This window comes from Pogona vitticeps, chromosome 8 (genome assembly GCF_051106095.1).
Source record: "Pogona vitticeps strain Pit_001003342236 chromosome 8, PviZW2.1, whole genome shotgun sequence".
Lineage (NCBI taxonomy): Eukaryota > Metazoa > Chordata > Lepidosauria > Squamata > Agamidae > Pogona > Pogona vitticeps.
Window position 1 is genome coordinate 29,679,230 of NC_135790.1, and position 18,268 is coordinate 29,697,497.

Genomic DNA, 18,268 nt, shown 5'->3' on the forward strand with positions numbered 1-18,268 from the left:
CCACGAGCCCTCCGGGGCAGAGGGCGGGTCGAACGGGGAAGGCAAGCCGAGGTGGGGGGGGAAGAAAGAGGTCCCGGGCGCGGCGCCCTCTGTACATGCTCAGGAGCAGCCTCCCCCCCTTTCCGAGCTGGAGGCCGGTGGAGGCCCGCCCCGCTCGGGTCAGCCAATGGCGCGCGAGCCGAGGCTGGCGCCGCGACGTGGCCCAATAGGGAGCGCAGGAAGGCGGGCCTTTCTCCGGGTGCACCAATCAGGGCGCGCCGCGTCTCGGCCCGAGGGCTCCGCTGCGGAAGGAGCGCCGCTCGCGCACGCCGGCAGGAAGGAGGAGGAAGAAGAAGGAGGAGGAGGAGGAGGAGGAGGAAGGCGAGCCTCCCGGCGGGCCTGGACGGGGAGCGCGGCCGGCGATTGAGGGGCTGCGGGGAGCTGGGCCGCCTGACCGCCCTCCCTCCGGGAACTCTGCACGCGCTCAGGAGCCCTCTCGCCCCTTCCTCTCCTCCCCCTGGCGGGCCCTGACTGCCCGCGCTCTTGGTTTCTCCGACGCAGAAGGAGAAGGAGGAAAGGGGAGCCCGTCCGCGAAGGAACCCGAGGAGCCCCCGCGATGGAGCCCCGCGCCGGGTGGCCGCTCCTGCCCGGAGTCCTCCTCCTGCTGGCCTGCCTGCCCTTCTCCTCGGGTGAGTCCCCCGCCCCGATGGCCCCGAACAGAGAGGGGGGTGGGGGTGGGGCCGGGGGGGCCCTTCTCCAGAGCCAGAAGGTGAGGAGGATCCGGCCCCTCGGCCCCGTTCGGAGGTCCCAGGCGCGCCCTTGGCCCCTCCAGCCAGCCAGCCAGCCAGGGAGACCCTCCTCTGGAGGGGCTCCTCAGCCGGGAAGGAGCCTCCCTGGGAGGTTTCTCTGGTCAGCCAGGTCGTGGCTTCTTCTTTGCGGCTCCTCTTCCGAGGTGAGGGAACCCAAGTGGCCTGGAAACCCCCAGCACCCCCCCCCCGGGGCGACGATGTCTGTCCTAAGCTTGGCTGAGAAGGAGGGCAAGCCTCTCTTGGGGTGAAAGGCAGGCGGGAGTCGCTTCAGGCTGAGAGGCAAGTTTGAATGACGGCCACCGGGGCCAAAAATCAGAGGGGATAACCGACCAGCCAGGAATCGGAATTTCCCCCCAGGAGCATCTTTGTCACCTCCGCTGGAGGCCACCCCGGTAGCCCCCTCAAAGACCAGCAAGCTTTGTTTGGAGCTTCCATGGACGCCTGGGGTGTGAGTTGCCCCCGCGGACAATCATAGTCCAGGGGAAGGTACCTCCACAGTAAGGCTGGTCTGCCAGGCTTTGCAACAGGTTGATGGGCTTATCTCTGGGAAGCATCCTCACCCTGACCCTGAGAATATCTCTACTTAATACGTTTAGGCTGAGTCACGCATAGCTGTCTTTTGAATGTTTTAGTTTTAATTTGTTTTAGGTGACATACAAAGCATCTTTCCCAATCCAATCTGACAGGTTACATGGTGTTGTGGAATATGTAGTTTATAAGCTTGTAAGGGCACTTAGCAGGCAGATTTCGATCAGATCAGTGCACAATAAAAGAGAAGAAAAGCATAAAGCTACCCTCTGAAAATTCTTTTAAAAGTCTTGTTTGATTTAAATCGATAACAGCTGATAACAATCACTGGAGCTGATTTCAAACAGCTTCGGCAAAGAATAGTTGTATCAAATGCCTGGAGTTCATAGTCCGTGGAGTGTGCCGCAATTCCAGGCTGCGGTGTTCTCAGGGCAGCTGCGCTGAGCGCTCTCCTCTGAGTGCTGACGAGCTTGCTCCTGCAGGGAGCACGGGGGGGGGGGCAGGTGGCCACTTTGAGGTCTACTGTGTGAGCCCACAGAGCCAGGGTTCTCCGTGGTTAGTGACAGCACTTGTTTTGCCAGCTTAGCAGACAGAGAGCGTGAATTGGGCTTGGGCATCCTTGTGTTCTCTGTGTGTGTGTGTGTGTGTGCTGTCAACTGCCTTGGTTCCTGGTCCTTTTCTGGGCTCAGCTGCTGTGCCCGTGGCCTTAGAGATGGGGAACTGGAAGGACCCTTTGTCTTCCTTACGTGCTTAGTTGGACACAGAGACCTTCAGTGAAGGTCTTCTTGCAGGTGCTTCGGCTGTCCAGCGGTGACCAAAGGGAGCATCTCCTTGCTTGTTGTGCCCTGGTTATGGATGGCTTCTGTTTCTCAAAAGCCCACATTAAGGTCATTGGGGCACCAGTCAAAGACATTTTCAGTTTTCCAAGCTCGTTATACATTTCTAATCACATTAACTATTTTGTAGGGCTCTTACAGTCTCACAATAGGAACAATTACAAAGAGCACTGGAGAGAGTTAGGGTTAAACTGTGCACCTGCTGTGGAAAACAAGCAGGAGGCAGTGTGGAAGTTTTCCTTGTGCTGCCTGACCCTGCGTCCTGGGTGTCTGCCTTGAATTGCAACCTGGAAACTCTCTCTCTTTTTGTGCGATGGAAAGAAGGGCCGGAAAGCCTTGCCTACAGCTTGAAGCACGACAATGTTCTTCTCTCTGGCACTGAGCGCCTTTGATCCCATCTTTCTCTCCTGCAGAGGCCTTTGCTGTGATGTCGGTGGATATGGGCAGCGAGTCCATGAAGATTGCCATCGTCAAGCCTGGGGTGCCGATGGAGATTGTCTTGAACAAGTGAGTGGGTTGGCAGGAACTGGTTTTTCAAAGCAGGGGTACAGAAAGGGCAGCATTCTTAGTATGGATGGAGCACAAGAATAATGTTTGAGATGCAAAGGAAGCATGTTATTCAGAGTTGCAGAAAATGTTACTGTCTCAAGTCTTCCTTCAGGGCGGAGCCTTAGAGTAGAGCCAGGCTGGCAGGTTATGGGAGTCACTCCCTCGTAAAAACAGAAGAGGACCAAGATGCTGTGCTGACTTATTCCCAAATCCTAAATGTGTATTTTCAGTGAAGAAGCCGAGATTTTTTTCTCTCCTTTGTTTACTTTGTGACCAGAGCCTAAAGGGTCACATGCAACCTTCTGCCAAAATCCCGGTGGCCTGGAGCTTTGCCCAGCTTTTTAGGGGCTGCAGTTGTACTTAGGGTTTCAAATCTGCACTCTTGGGACCGTTCCTCCTCTGCTTTGGGTGTAAAAGATGAAAGGAGATGGAGAAGGGATGTGGTAGTGGTGGTAGTAGGAGGGGAGAGATAAACACAGAGAAAGACCTGTTCATCCTGGGGGCCCACTTTGAATTCTCTCCTAGCACTGGCAAGAGGTTCCCCCCAGCTACGAGTCTGGAGACCTTTGTGGGGGAAAAGTCGCCTGCCTCAGTTTAGTCTCACAGTTTCTGAAACATGGCATTGAAGGGTCCGGACTGAACCGTCAACATCTGGGGTTTAAGATCATGGGGTCTCAGATGATAGGAAAGTTGTCTGCGTGGAGCCCTTGTTGCCAGTCAGAGTAGAGACTTAAAGGGGGCCTTAGGTGACTGGGGGGCCCAGCCCAGTAGAAACACGGTTCTCTCAAAGACTCTGAGCGCAGTCTCTCTTCCTGTCTCAGGGAATCTCGGAGGAAAACTCCGGTAGCCGTGGTCCTAAAGGAGAATGAGCGCCTCTTTGGGGACAGTGCCGTGGGAATGGTAAGCACTAGAGTTTTTATACAAGCTTTGCCGAGGTTTAGTAGAATTGTTTTTAGCTGATGTTACTGTTTCAGTTACAATATATGACTTTTAGCTGGTGGTGTTACCTTATTTGATTTTTTTATGTGAACTTTTTGGATTTCTAAATAAAAAGGAGTACAAATGTTTGGAAAATAAATAAACATTAAATGGATGTCTGTTGTCATGCAAAATAAGAATTAGTGTTTTGGAAACAGGGCGTTGTGATCACTTGTCTGTTTGTTCTTTTCAGTTACAGTTGATGATAATATATCTATCTATGGGGAAATGGCCCACTCTGCTCAGGAACCAGCGCAATGTTTAAATGTGTATGTGTTCTTCATAGGCCATCAAGAACCCAAAGGTGGCATTCCGATACTTCCAGGACCTTCTCGGAAAGCACATTGATAACCCCCAAGTGGCTCTCTACCAGTCGCGGTTTCCAGAGCATGAGCTGGTGAAAGACGCAAGGAGGGAGACCGTCACCTTCAGGCTGTCCGAGTGAGTGGCCCATGTGGGGTTTTGTCCTATGGCACAATTGCCCATAGGCTGCGGTGGTATTTTCCTCCATGCCCCCTAGAGCACGGGCACAGGAGGTGGCTTAGAAAGAGAGCCTAGCGCATAACGCTTAGATGGAACACTTGCCCTGGCCAGTTGATACCAAGGGTGCTTCTACGTGCAGCGGTTGCGGTATTGCCAGGGCTCAGGGACTTCCAAGTGGGATGATTCACGGCTTCCAGAGCTGTTTGCTTTTGGTCTTCTGCAGTGCTGCCTGCCTGTGAGCTTTGTAGAGGGGACTCCAAAGGACACCTTTCACAGCTGGGGTCAGGCTTTTAAGATTTTGTCCTCCATGTTCTTCTTTCCAGGAACATGCGGTATTCCCCAGAGGAAGTCCTAGGCATGGTCCTGAACTATTCTCGCACACTGGCTGAGGACTTTGCAGGTTGGAAATTATTTTGCATCTGCTGAAGGACAAGGATTATGTTTACATGCAGGATCAGGGAGGGAGAGGGTGGAAATCGAGAACCTCCTTCTGTTACATCAGCTAAAGGAAGAAAACCTGAAGTGTACCAGGAGCTGACTTACTGTCTTCTCCCTGTCTTTCAGAGCAGCCCATCAAAGGTGTTGTCATAACTGTCCCTGCCTACTTCAACCAGGCAGAGAGGAGAGCTGTCCTGCATGCAGCAAAAATGGCAGACCTTAAGGTTTTGCAACTCATTAATGATAACACTGCTGTGGCTTTGAATTATGGAGTGTTCCGGAGGAAGGACATCAATTCAACTGCCCAGGTGCTTGTTAACTAGAGGGAGCGGTAGTTTGCAAGGGGCTTTTGAAACTTCTTTTGTCCGGCACAGAGATGCATTGTACTTTTGTAGTAGTGAAAAAAACAAGTGAAATTAGTCTGGATCGCTCTGCCCTTGAAATGAGAGGCATGTACCTGGATTGACAGCTTTAATTTATTCGTAAAAGAACAGGAATGATCTGGAGACTAACAGGGTAGCTTTTTGCACACAAGCATCTGGAATCAAGCTGTCGGCTCAGAGGCAGCAGGTGTTGCTGTTTGTACATAGAAAGGCCCAGGTTCACTCTTTGGCATCTCCCACAGAGAGCACTGAGTGATAGGTGAGTGGAAGGATCCTTCTGTGTTTATAGTCTGGCACAGCTGCTGCAGGTCAGACAATCCTGGCCTTGAAGGGTCAGCCTTCTGTTCTGGCGTAAGGTAGCGTCATGTGCTAAAATAGATATTTTTTAAATCTGAAGAGGAAAGAGAGCTGATCTCTGGACTCCGCACACATTATACAAGGAGTCACCTTCTGGCACATCTTTTCCTGTTCCCTGTTTTCAGACGTGGTTCTTGCCTCTTTTCCCCAGAATATCATGTTTTACGACATGGGTGCAGGCAGCACCACGTGCACCATTGTAACCTACCAGACTGTGAAGACGAAGGACTCAGGGACCCAGCCTCAGTTGCAGATCCAGGGTGTTGGGTAAGGCCCTCGCCACCTGAAACCAGGTCTCCCAAGTAGCCGCCTTGGAAGAGAAGAGAGCAGGGATGCCCAAAGCCAAGCTTCTGTGGCTGCAGTTTAGGTGGCTTGATTCACACACCACAAGGAAAGGATGTGGGGAGAAGAAAAGGGCCAGCAAGAGGCGGGATAAAACATCCAGACTCCAGCTGTGATGTGAGGAGAGGCACAGGGTGGGGGGCAGCGAGGCCTTGCTTGAGCCTCTGATTCCATTGCTGACTTTTTGCTCAGATTTGATCGCATGCTGGGAGGACTGGAAATGGAGCTGCGCCTGCGGGATCATTTGGCCAAACTCTTTAATGCACAACATCCCTCAAAGGATGTCCGGAAAAACCTCCGGGCTATGGCCAAGCTTCTGAAGGAAGCCAGTCGTGTGAAGACAGTGCTGAGCGCTAATGCAGACCACATGGCCCAGGTAGGTGGTGCAGATACTGGGTGGCTTGGCCCTGCAAGTCTCATAGAGGGTTTGAAGAGCATCAGGTCCCTTCCTTGGGTGGCTGGTTTCCACAGATCGTCTTCCCCAGGGCTCCAAAGAGCTGAGGTTGGCTGAAGAGGTTCTGGGCAGGAAATGGAGCACTTTGGTTCTCTCTCCTCTTGTAGTGCAGTGGGGGGGGGCAGGGACAATTTGTCGTGAAGTGGCGCAGGGGAAACCACGGTCTGAACAAGGAGGTCTTTGCTTTTTTCTCTCCCTTCCTAGATTGAGGGCCTCTTAGATGATATTGACTTCAAGGCCAAGGTGACCCGTCAGGAGTTTGAGGATCTGTGCTCTGACTTGTTCCAGCGTGTTGCAGGGCCTGTGCAGCAAGCGCTGAGCAGTGCTGAGATCGGTCTGGTAGGTGCACTGGGGCTTTTGGTGCAGACTCTTGTGGTGCTCCCACAAGGGTGTGTCAATACCGGAAGCCCTACCTAGAGGTGGGTTTACGTCTGGGTGCCTCTTGCCTCTCAGGCCTGGGACTCTAGGTGCAGGTTGCGGGGCTCAGCCTGAGCTCCCAAGAGTCAACCTTGTTCCTTTCTCAACTTCCCAGAATGAAATAGACCATGTGATCTTGGTTGGTGGCGCCACTCGAGTGCCGAAGGTGCAAGAGTTTCTGCTGAAGGCAGTCGGCAAGTAAGTGCCAGGCCAGTCTCTCTGTGCCCGTTCCTCTCCTTTTCTTTTTCTTGGCGGGATAAGGAAGGCACTGAACCCTTCTTTGTTCCCTGTGCCAGGGAGGAGTTGGGCAAGAACATCAATGCAGACGAAGCGGCAGCAATGGGCGCCGTGTACCAGGCGGCCGCCCTGAGCAAGGCCTTCAAGGTGAAGCCTTTCATTGTCCGTGATGCTGCGGTTTTCCCCATCCAGGTGGGTTCAGCCTTGAGGGTGAAGGGAATGGGAGGAGGGGAGGGATCTACCTGGGAGGCCAAAGGGAGATTCCAGGCCCACCATGCCTGGTGTGATCTACCTCTCAACCAGCGGACGGAGTCTCGGCAGAGGTTCCCTCGGTGGGGCCGATATCGGCGCACTTTCCTGTTTCTCTTCCTGATTCTTTTTTTCTCTGGGAATGCTCGCCCTCTCTTCTCGGCTTGCTGAGATCTCTTCTGCTTAGGGGGTTTGGTATTTTATGCCCTGAAACTGGCGACCTGCCAAATCCCCTGCCCCCCCCCCCCGGGTCTGACGGAGGACTCTGCTCTCTCCTCCCCGCTCCCAGGTGGAGTTCACTCGCGAAGTGGAAGAGGAGGATAAATCCAAGAGCCTGAAGCACAATCGGCGGATTCTGTTCCAGCGCATGGCCCCCTATCCTCAGCGCAAGGTCATCACCTTCAACCGCTACACCGACGACTTCGAGTTCCACGTCAACTATGCAGACATGAGCTTTCTGAGCGAGACTGACCTCAGGTGAGTGGCTCCGTGGCCCAGGAGTGGACATGACACCTGCTTCCTTTCGTCTCTCTGTCTAGGAAGGAAGGAATGCATGGGATGGGGTGGGTGCCGAAGGGAGGGTGGGCAATGGCAGGTGTTCAAAAGCCACCTTTCCAGTCCCAGAGACTACTTCTGGGCCTCACCAGCCCTTCCAGGTGAAACATGAAATGGCCTGAATATTATTTCTGGGTGTGTTTTTTTTTAAATGACTCAAACTTGCAAAAGCAAATAACTTTTCCTCCCAAAATGACAAACCACACATTTTGAGGTGTGACTCTCATAATTTTGGGAGGAGGCAGATGAGAAATGAAGATGGATTTCTTCGGAGGCCACAAAAGGAAGTCGGAGCCAGAGAAACTCACTCCTCCCTGAAGTGTGAATGTCCTTTGGGCCTAGAGGGGGCCACACCTCCTCAGGCCACTGTTTTGGGAACCCCACCGCACCCTCTCCCCTGAGACCTGAGCTCACGTGCAGCCATGGGAGAAAAGGCCTGCTCTGAAGCAGTGATGTCACCTCCTTTGTGGGGGAGGGGAGAGCAGGGAGAAGGGCAGCCCCTTTGCTCACCCCCTTGGTCTTTTCGTCCTTGCAGAGTTTTTGGGTCCCTGAACCTCACAAGGGTGATGCTGCGTGGGGTGGGAGAGAGCTTTAAGAAGCATTTGGACTATGAATCCAAAGGGATCAAGGCTCATTTCAACATGGACGAGAGCGGAGTGCTGAGCCTGGATCGTGTGAGTAATGCCCCCTCCTGCAGCCTCCCTGATTGATTCAATTCCTAGGCCTTGCCATCTCATCTCACCCGGCTGTGTGTGTCACTTTCCAGGTAGAATCTGTATTTGAGACTCTCGTGGAGGACAAACCAGAAGAGGAATCCACACTGACAAGTGAGTGTGGATACTCCCCTGTGTTATCCATTCCATGCCAGCAGCCTTTTCCCCATGCCCTCCCCCCCACACACACACACACACCCATGCAGTATCAGCTTTTGAAGGGCTCTCTTGTCTTCTCATTTCTGAGTGTCTCCTTTAAAGGGAATGCCAAACTCCAGAAATGGGATAATTTCAGGGAAGAAATCAAGCCAGGTGTGTAATTCAAATAATTGTCTCAAAGGGGTGTCACAAAGTCTGGCAGAAGGAAGTCTTCATATCCCAATATGCTGGATGACACCCACACAGCCCAAAGTCCAGCTGGGGGTTCTCCCTTCTTTTGTCCGTCTGGGCAAGAGTGAGAAGGGGTTATATTGGCAAGTCTCCTTGGCTGGCTTGGGAGAGGGAAGCCGAGCAGTCAGAGGCTTGTCTTACGGCCCTGTGGAAGCAACCCGAGACAGCAGAGTAACTGGCAGAATCCTGGAGGACAGGATCTTCTTGGAAGTATGTTGTGGGGGTGGGGGTGTTTACCACTCTTGTCTCCTCCCACCTACAAAGCCGGCTGTAGCTGCAGAAACTGCCTCCTTGGGACGGTGGTGCCCAACTCCTCTGTCCTTTGCTGTTCTTCCTGTGCTCATGGGCTAAAGGAATGTAATAAGGGGCAGAGGCGGAGCCACTGCATTGCTTCTCAGAAATGTCAGAGGGACCTTTAGCTGGACTGCTCCATGCCCCATGCCTGTGAGAGTCCCTAGACGTGCAGGGTGTGTGTGTATGGGGGTGCCCTCTCCCTGCACTATTTGTTTCCCTCCCCCCAAGCAGGAAAGAGCAAGGCCCAGGCTGGGGATACGGGGGGGGGGGGCTTGAAGGCTTTGAAGACTTTCCTCCATGTCTTCTTTGGTGCAGAACTTGGGAACACAATCTCCAGCCTCTTCGGAGGAGGCAGCCCTGTGCCAGAAGTCCCTGAAAACTTGACCGAGGCTGTTCAGGTGAGCATCATTCCGGGTTGGGTGCAGAGTTGGGCGTCCCCTGCAGAGGAATTGACACATGAGTATTGGGACCCCCAAAGGATGGGCAGGGCGGGCACGCCCGGCATAGACATGAGAATGCTCTGCGTTCATTCCTGTTCGATGCTCCTAGACTTTTGGTTGAGCCGCTTGCTGGGGCCAGAGGACCCATCAGCCCCAGCAGCGGCTTCCTTAGCACCCTTCTTGGTTGGGGGGACCAGGAGGAAGAAGAGGCCCAAGCGGAGTCAGGTAAAGAGGACCAGAAGGACGAGGCTGAGGCTGCCAGCGAGGAGGAGGAGGAGAAGCAACCACCCTCCCCATCTCCATCACCAGAAAAAGATGCTGGAGAGGATTTTGAAACAGGGGACCAGCAAGATCAAGGGGCAGAGAAGCCCAGCTCTCAGGTGAGCAGCCACCAACGTACGCACACACATACCTTTTTTGGTCTAGGGTAGTGGGTGCAAAATTTGGCCTCTGGCTGCGTGGGGGCTCTTCTTCCACAGGGCCTTTGCCCTAGCGATGGGCCCCTTGCTTGCTTGCTTGCCCCTTGGCTCTCTTGGGGCCAGTCCTGTCCCACCCCTCCTGTTGCTGCCCCCAGACTCCTTGCTCCTCTGGCCCCCAGCAAAAGCCACCCTTCCAATTCTTCTGGAATTGCCCCTCCAGGAAGCCCAGGAGACGCCAACAACTGGAAAGGAGGGGGAGCAGCCTGTTAAGGGATCAGAAGGTGATGGCGGCAAAGCGGCGGCCGAAGCGGAAGAGGAGCTGAAGCCGAAGCCTCCCAAGAAGCAGAAGGTGGTGGAGGAGATTGCGGTGGAGCTGGATGTAAATGACGTGCCAGACCTGCTCCCAGAGGAGCTACAGGACTCTGTCAAGAAGTAGGTCTGAGGGGACCCCCGGAGCCCCCCTGCCCTCTCAACAAACTGGCTTGTAATGAACCGGGGGTCCTATGCATGCGCTGACCTTGGTGCATTCTCCTTCCTGCTGTTTTCCAACATCAGGTTGCAAGAATTGACTGAAAGAGATCTAGAGAAGCAAGAGAGGGAGAAGTCAGCCAACAGCCTCGAGGCCTTTGTCTTTGAGACCCAGGTGAGAGAATGGGCCAGAGGGATGAATGAGAAGCTTCAGGTGATTCCATCTGCTACCTCCTCCTCCCCAGGCCCAGGAAAGTGCAGTCATTGGTGCACGTGTTTCCCATGAGATGCTGCAACCTTGCTGCATTTGAGCTGCAAGAGAATTCAGAGCAGGGAGAGCTTGGCTTGCTTTGGCCAGATTCCTCCTCTGACCAAGTGAAGCTACGGCAGCTTTGCTTATGAACACCTCTGGAACCCCAGGAGGCACCGGAGCTCCCACTCTGGTGAAAGAGCCTTTGTTTTCTCCCCCTAGGACAAGCTCTATCAGGAGGAGTACCAGTTTGTTTCTACAGAGGAAGAGAGAGAGGACATTTCCAAGAAGCTGAGCGAAGTTTCTGCCTGGATAGAAGAGGAGGGCTATACAGCCACAACCAAGGTTGGGACCTTAAGAGCACCAGTCCGAACCCTTCTGAGCTTCAGCAAAAAGGTGTTTCTTTGTACTGTTAGACTGAAGAGTGGGCAGGAGTTCCAACGGACATTGCCTTGTCCAAGGGCTCTAGAAGTCTCCATAAGGCTGACAATCCTCTCAAATCATGGGAAAGTGATGGAAAGGTTTTGAATCAGAGCCGTTGCAACGTGGCTAATCCTCCCCGTTGACCTTGTCCTGCAGGGGGACACAGTATTCCACCCCAGCCCCTTGTAGCCGAGGGTGGCATGTGGGGCTGCCACAGTTGACACATGTCTGATTAGAGTGGGCCAGCCTCAGTAGACTTACACCTGCCCAACCAGCCTGTGATAGTCACGTGTCTTTTCTCACTCTCCGGGTGGGCAAGGGCACTCTCCTGGTGTGTCTGGTGCGCTCATAATGTTGTAGCCGTTGACAGAACGTCTGAAGCTGTTTTGCCTCGCCTGCCTGCGCACACCCAGCTTCCTACCTCTTGAGGCTTTGGCTCAACAGTTATCCTTCTCTCTCCCCCCCCCCCCCCCCAATAGGAGTGCCATGGCTGTAACTTTCCTTCCATTCCAATCCTCAGGAGCTGAAGGAGAAGCTCTCTGAACTTAAGAAGCTGTGCCGGAGTCTTTTCTTCCGAGTGGAGGAGCGAAGGAAATGGCCGGACCGTCTGGCTGCCCTGGAAAGCTTGCTCAATCATTCCACTATCTTTCTCAAGTAGGTGAAGGACCAAGGCTCCTGCAGTGGGACAAGAGGTTTGGGAAGGGAGGCGAGGACACCGCCCTGCTTGCTTAAAACAACGTGAGGCTTGAGCGGCTCAGAGCAGGTCCTTGGACCAAGATGTGTGCCTACAGTTGAGGGCATGGCTGCATCTGTCTCCTTGACAGAGGAATAATACGCGGCAGGAGGCATAAATATCCCCTTGGCTTTTTATCACTTGCACCCTGTATAAAATTGACGTTTTGGTGCAGTGTGTTTATTTCTAGCTTTCTGTGTATTTTTTATTTTCTTTAACAGCACTTAAAAGGTTTGAAATATGCTCTTCTTTTACGTAGCTGGGATTTGTCCAGAGCTCATCAAAGGTGCTAAATGCTGAATTCTACTTTAGATGTCTCAGTGATTTCCAGAATCACAGTTGTCCCTGTTCCTAGAACAGTTAAATTGAAGTGGTGTCTTTAGCAACAGGTCTTTGGTGCATGGAAGCCCATCATGCCTTTTCTGTCCCTTTGCAGAGGAGCTCGGATGATCCCAGAGGCTGATCAGATATTCACAGAGGTGGAGATAAGCACTTTGGAAAAAGCTATAAATGAAACAGTGGTAAGAAAGGGGTCTATGCCTATAGTGTTTGTGTGTGGGGAGGGTGTCACTTCCCTCCTAAGCTGCCAAAGATGTCCAATGTGGTCTTTCACCTAGGTCGGCACGCTTTGGGCCACAGGTGAACATAGGAAGAGCACCTGTTGTACCAAACTTAAGGCTTTCTAGTCTGACCAAGTAGGAGCTTCTCGGGAAGCCCAGGGACAGGACCCAGGGGCAGGATCCAAGGGCAGTCTAACCCTTTCCTGTGGCAGCTTCCCAGGATGACCCTTTGCCCAGCTACAGCTGGGATATTCTGGGTCAGAGTGTTTATAAACCTAGACGCTGCATTGGGCACCATGACTTGTAACTGTGGCCAGCCTCCTTTCTCAACGCTTGTGTCCTTATTTCTCTTTCCTTCTCACTACCTGAGCTAGCGGCTCTTCCCACAATGCAAGGAAGCGGGTCCCACAGGATAACTGTGTGCTGGCATGGAAAAATCCTTCCATTTTGCCTGTCTTCAGTCTCTGATAAAAGTTAGTGTTGTCGCATGACCCCAGGTTCTAGTGTGAAATATATAGGAAATCTTCTGTTTTCCCTCTGTATGCCTAATTTTACAAACCTGGAAAGATCATGGCCACATGGTTCCGGAGAAGCCACGTAGGGCTTCTAAACAGTCATGAGCCAAAATACAGTGGAATTTGTCTCCTAATCAAATTGTCGGCATTTCACATTGAGCCATACCAAGCAAGGCTGGTCTTATTCGTTCACGACCAAGGATAAAGCATAGCTCATAGTTTGTTTGGGATTTTTTAGTTGTGGAAGAATGAGACTCTGGCAGAACAGAACAAGCTCTCCCCCACCGTCAAGCCTGTCCTGCTTGCCAAAGATATTGAAATGAAGATTGCAGCCCTGGACAGGGAAGTACAATACCTCCTCAACAAAGCAAAGTTTGCCAAGCCCAAACCCAAGAAGAAGGAAAACGCCACAAAGACAGAAGCAGGCAAGAACACCACCACGTCTTCCGAGAGTGAAAAGGTCATTCCTCCCAAGGAGGACAACCAAGAAGGTGCGCAAGTCTTTTGTGGCAGGTTTAAGGTGCGCAAGTCTTTTGTGGCAGGTTTAAGTCCAGGCCATAAAGGGGCTTTTCTCCTTTTCATCTTGTAAGGGAAACCAGAGTAGCCCTGCCAAAGCCCGCTTGGCTCACGGAGGGTCCTCAGTCTTGGCTTCTTGCATGAGTGTTCCCATTGGTTTCTGAGTGGTTTAGGATGTGAAAGCCATGCTTCTATTTGTGTTGAAGAGAGGAGGCACTTTGGCCACTGTACCTACCCCAGAAAGATCTTCCAGAGCTTGCAATAAATCTCTAGTGCAAGAAGATTTTTTTCCCCCTCTAATTCTGTATACCACTTTTTTCTAGCAGGAGCAGATAAAGTTGAAAAACCTAGTCCAGTCGAAGAACCACCAACAGAAGAACATGCACCACTGGAGGATGAACCAGGCACAGGTAGGGGTCGAGATCTTAGGGTAAGAAAACTCGGGTTCCATAGGTGAGCAAGTGGTCACCACATTCGTTTCCCTGCTTTATAAAAAATATTATAATAATCTTGGAACTGCACAGCAGAAAAGGACCCTCTGGACTGTCAGGTCCCGCCCCTGTCAAGGAGGGCCAGTGGGGGAATGGAACTCCCAACCTCTGGCTCCGCAGCCAAGTGCGTTAAACCAGTGGTTCTTAACCTTTGTTACTCGGATGCTTTTTAACTGCAACTCCCAGAAACCCCAGTCAGCACAGCTTGTGGTGAAGGCTTCTGGGAGTTGCAGTCCAAAACTCCTGAGTAACCCAAGGTTAAGAACCAGTGCCTTAAACCACTGAACCTCTATTTGAATATCAGAGTTTTCTCTTCTAGATCCATGAAGGTTCTAAATCTAAATCCAGGATTTTAGAAACTGTGAAATAATAATATATTTTGAAAAGAGAGATGCAAATAATAATTTTAATAGGTTACGCCCTAGTTACCCCTACCCAGAAATTACTGAGAAATAAAAATGAAACATCATTGTGTGAACAATAAGAAAAATTTGCAACGTGATTGCAAGACAGTGGCTAAAATCCTGTTGCAGTTTTTTGTCACTGCTTTTAGCAGCAGCAGTGATTTTAAGAAATGAAAGACTCCCCTAGACCCCAATGCCTTCTCAAAAAATGGGGAGCATCTGAAATTTTTAATTTCTCAAAAAAACAACAACAATCAAACAACAACAAAAATAAAAACCATACTGCACACAATGACATTGAATTGTCTCCACACTATCAGCCTAACAGTATAGACAGGATTTCATCCATTAGGTAGAGCTTGTTTGGATTGCTTATAAATGGAGAGTGATTTTAAAAACCCTAAAAAATAAGTTACCTCAGACTTAGGGTGTTTGGATGCCAAGCCCATTCCAACAATTTTAGGGAATCTGTTGTTTTTGTTGGTGCTGTTACATTTCAAGTAGTAAGTATATCAAAATAGCCTTAATTAACAGCTTTCTCAATGAGCCAAGTTTGGCTTGAAAGATGGTTGGTGAACTTCTCTAAGGAGGGCTTTGCATTGATGTGTTGTTCTTTTCAAAGTGTGCCTGTGCTAGAAAAGGGTCCCTCCATTGGGAAAATGGTGGGGTAGAAGAGAAATGACAAGTAAATAAATTCATTGAGTTTTATCTTTTTCTTACAGGCCAGCAATCCAAGAGATTTGAAAGAAGGGAAGATAGCAAAACCAATGATGAATTATAACACTTCCCTAAGTCCCTGTGCATCCACATCTATTTATTTACAATTAACTCCATTGTTTTTAAAATGGACTTGGTTAGTGGAACATGGCACAAACTGACAACAAACTGCAATCGAGTTGCTCTATCTCCCCGCCCCACCCCCCGCCCCTTTTTTTTCTGTTGGATATCCTTCATGCTGATTTTGGTGTGTTGTCCTGTCTCTTTGCCTTCTTTGTTTTAATATGACTTTTGAACTCATTGGAAACTCTGCTGTGTTTTTCACGGCACTCTCCCTGAATAGCCACTTCTGATTTTTAGTGAACATCTACCTGAAACTGTTCAGGAACCCACATGGCTTGGGCTATATTTTGTGAAGAGCAGTGTACATTCCTGCAACTTTTCTCCCTGCAAATGGGAGCAACTAATTCAAACCTTCCGCTTCAGCCTCATTATAGTCTTATTCTGATGCACAGACAAGGCCTCCTTAGTCTAGGGTCATTGATGCCAGTTTTATGTCCATGAGCCTTTTGCAACAGAAACCACTAAAACCAAAGCAAAAGATGTAGAAAAAGTGGATAATACTTGTAAAACCAAAATGCATAAACAGATACATACTAAATCCCCTCAAATCGTATCTCAGTACTTAGATAAAGCATAGCAATTGTGGTCCTCAATAAGGCGGCATAGTGAGAATAGCACCCACATACCTGCTTTCCTTCGCCAGTGACTGACCTCAGCAAAACTCACCCAGTGCTAGATGCCTTGAAGGAGCTCATGTGACTATGTTGGTGTTAATGAGAGTGGTGGCTGCTCTATCCAGCTGAAATAAAAACAGCAGTCCTTTTCAAGTTTATATTGTTACACATTTTCTTTACCTAGATGATTTGTTTCTTAAGCTTGCCGTTTCTGCCATCCAATAGATTTCATAGGAACGCTGGGTGCTGTTCTAAACTTTGGCATTTCCTCGTGCTATTTATGTTCTTTGGGGGTTTGGGACGCCAGCTTACAAAATGTGCTGTGTTTAAGTGTTTGTGTGGTTTCTTTTCAATTACCATACCTTGCTGCTGAATTTCTTGTATCAACTAGCGAGTAGAGTGGGTGGGATAATTTTGACTATAAGGTATAAATGTGCTGATGCTTCAGTTTTCAGAAGCATCAATTAATCCACCAGCTCATATGTTAAAGTACATGTTCAAAGGCATCAGGGTGGAAAAAAGAACATAGTCCAACCCTCCTTCTTTCATTTTCCCTAAATTTTGCCTTATCCCACCAAAGTAATCCTTAAACTGTTCACCAAGGGGTATCTTTTTGGTTTCGTCTTCAATGCTGCTACCAGTAATTCATCAGCCCAGGGCAAAGACTGCATCCTGATCTCTAAAATCTGTTTGGAAAATATGTAAAGATTTTGGCAAGTAAAGTGTAAGACTTGCTGGCCTGACCCTGCAGCTTTATCTCTTTTGTCCTCTGTATTTAAGGACATGTTAAATGCTATAAGTTCCCAGAGCAAGGTATGTAGGAAAAATTATAAATGGTGTGCTACACATTGTTAAGTCCCCTTCATTCCAGTTAGGTTTATGTTTGCTCAATGATTGGAAATTCTAGTTTGCTAACTTTTCCATGCCAGTTTTTCAAAATATGAGTGTTATGTGTATTGACAGATGTGTGAGCACACGAGGCTTTGTTTCTGTTGAAATACACATAAGAGTCCTTGGGTTTTATATGAGTGGAATTCCAGAACTAATTAGGGGGTAAAAAGTTTCTGCATACCTCTGTTTTGGACAGAACGTGCATTCTACTGTGAATCCTGATAAAAAAATTGAATCTGAATGTAAAATTCTTGAGTTCTTGTAAAATGCTTTTCCTGGATATATCTGCTGTTGTGTCCTTATTTTCCCCCTTTAAACATGGCAAGTTTAGAAGTTTGGTTTACATTTCTTTTAGGGAAATGTTAAGTTGGGAATTTGTTGGGGAGAAAGAGATCCCTCTTTATTTCCCAGCTGCTGCCTTTTAAATATTGTCTGAAACTCAGCCAAGCCCAACTTTGAGAGCCATTGGGGTCATGGAGAACTGCTCTGTCTTGCCATGTACTCTGCAGAAACTTTGTGCGACTTCCCTTTGCCACATTGGCACTTATTTCGCTATAGTAGCTGGAACTGTTTGTTTTACATCCATGTTCAGGTGCTTGTTCGTTAGTTCTGTTAACTTTTTTTAAGGGTGGGAAGGAGGAAGGGGATGGTGGTGTTCAAATGTAAATCATTCGGTTGAAATGTGTTTTCTCCTTTTGAAGAAATGGTTTCAATAAAATAATTTGCTTTTCTACACTCTCTTATTCTTTTAAACAAAAGTTTAAAGAAAAGTACTGACTGCAGCTGCTCTCCCAAATTGGCTTCCTGATTATAGTTGTCTTCTGGAGCCTAGGACTGGTGCCCTTGGGGATTTCCAGAAGGCAACGCATTGCTTGCTTTGCCACAATTACCTTCTTAATCCTCTGTGTATGGGGCTTGAAGAGCATCAATTAACAAGACTTATTTGGGGCACTTCTTTGCCCCTCACCTCCATTTGGAAATGACTCCTGTCAGAACCTGTTTCACCTTCAAATCCTGCCCTTTTTTAAATTGCTGTGCCACGTCCAGTCATTTCTGACTTAGTTATATTGTGAATTTATTCACCTGCAAAAAGGACCTAAGATTGTGAGATTTCTCTCCAAAAAATCTCCTTCCCTTGATTCCATCAACAAATGTTTCCTTTGGGGAGTGGGGCCTGCAGGTGATACACCCTGCATCTTTTGGGAGTTAGGAGGAGGGTTGGCTTGTGACTCAAAGCAGGGTCTGCCCCCAAATTCAGGATCGCAGCTCCCCACGGGATTCTAGGGTGAGGCAGTGGGGATGTGCCATTTGGGTTTTTTGGGACTTCCAGCTCCCAATAATCCTCCAGCTGGAATTATAGGAGTTACAGCCTAGCCTAGAAGGCACTGGCCTTTTGCTCGCCTAGAAGACCAGTGCCTGCCTCTGAGGTGGCATGGCTGTCTAGGCCCTTTCTTTCCTGCCCTTAATAGACTGTACCAAAAAAGGCAGTTCTTTGGTGCTTCCTGGAGTCTGGGTCCTAGTTCCTTCTGAGGCGCTCTCTGAGGAGCCTAAAGGGCAGTGGGACTACAACTCCCAGGAAGCCCCAGGGCAGCTTCCTTTCTCCTATTATATTAGTGACTGGAAGCAAGGCCCAGGAGAGCCCGGGGGCCTCGCAGCTAGGCCGGGCTCCAAGGGAGGCAGGGGGAGGGAAGTGTGGGTCTGCGGGCTGAGGCT

At 49.9% G+C, this 18,268-nt stretch overlaps 1 protein-coding gene across 2 annotated transcripts; it reads left to right on the forward strand.

Moving 5' to 3' along the window:
• Positions 1-465: 465 nt before the first annotated feature.
• On the forward strand, positions 466-17,288 carry HYOU1 (hypoxia up-regulated 1). 2 transcript variants are annotated; one of them, XM_072979390.2, is made up of 24 exons: positions 466-668; positions 2,566-2,659; positions 3,523-3,601; positions 3,966-4,120; positions 4,486-4,562; positions 4,727-4,908; positions 5,492-5,607; positions 5,875-6,058; positions 6,341-6,475; positions 6,669-6,751; positions 6,850-6,982; positions 7,329-7,516; positions 8,130-8,268; positions 8,361-8,421; positions 9,307-9,389; positions 9,629-9,811; positions 10,071-10,282; positions 10,406-10,493; positions 10,791-10,913; positions 11,512-11,645; positions 12,161-12,245; positions 13,038-13,290; positions 13,642-13,725; positions 14,933-17,288. In XM_072979390.2, exons 1-24 carry the CDS (start codon positions 596-598, stop codon positions 14,989-14,991), a joined length of 3,003 nt encoding a protein of 1,000 aa, XP_072835491.2. In that variant the 5' UTR covers positions 466-595; the 3' UTR covers positions 14,992-17,288. The 2 variants fall into 2 exon arrangements, with proteins under 2 accessions (XP_072835491.2, XP_072835490.2); XM_072979389.2 differs by having other exon boundaries at positions 467-668; positions 13,639-13,725.
• Positions 17,289-18,268: the final 980 nt, after the last annotated feature.

What these genes read in the sequence shown, in the direction of transcription:
- HYOU1 (XM_072979389.2), top strand. Translation starts at nt 596, where the DNA reads ATGGAGCCCCGCGCCGGGTGGCCGCTCCTGCCCGGAGTCCTCCTCCTG. An exon ending in GCTATACAGCCACAACCAAG is followed by an intron (nt 10,914 to 11,511) that starts GTTGGGACCTTA and finishes TCCAATCCTCAG; the next exon opens with GAGCTGAAGGAGAAGCTCTC. An exon ending in CAAGGAGGACAACCAAGAAG is followed by an intron (nt 13,291 to 13,638) that starts GTGCGCAAGTCT and finishes ACTTTTTTCTAG; the next exon opens with CAGGAGCAGATAAAGTTGAA.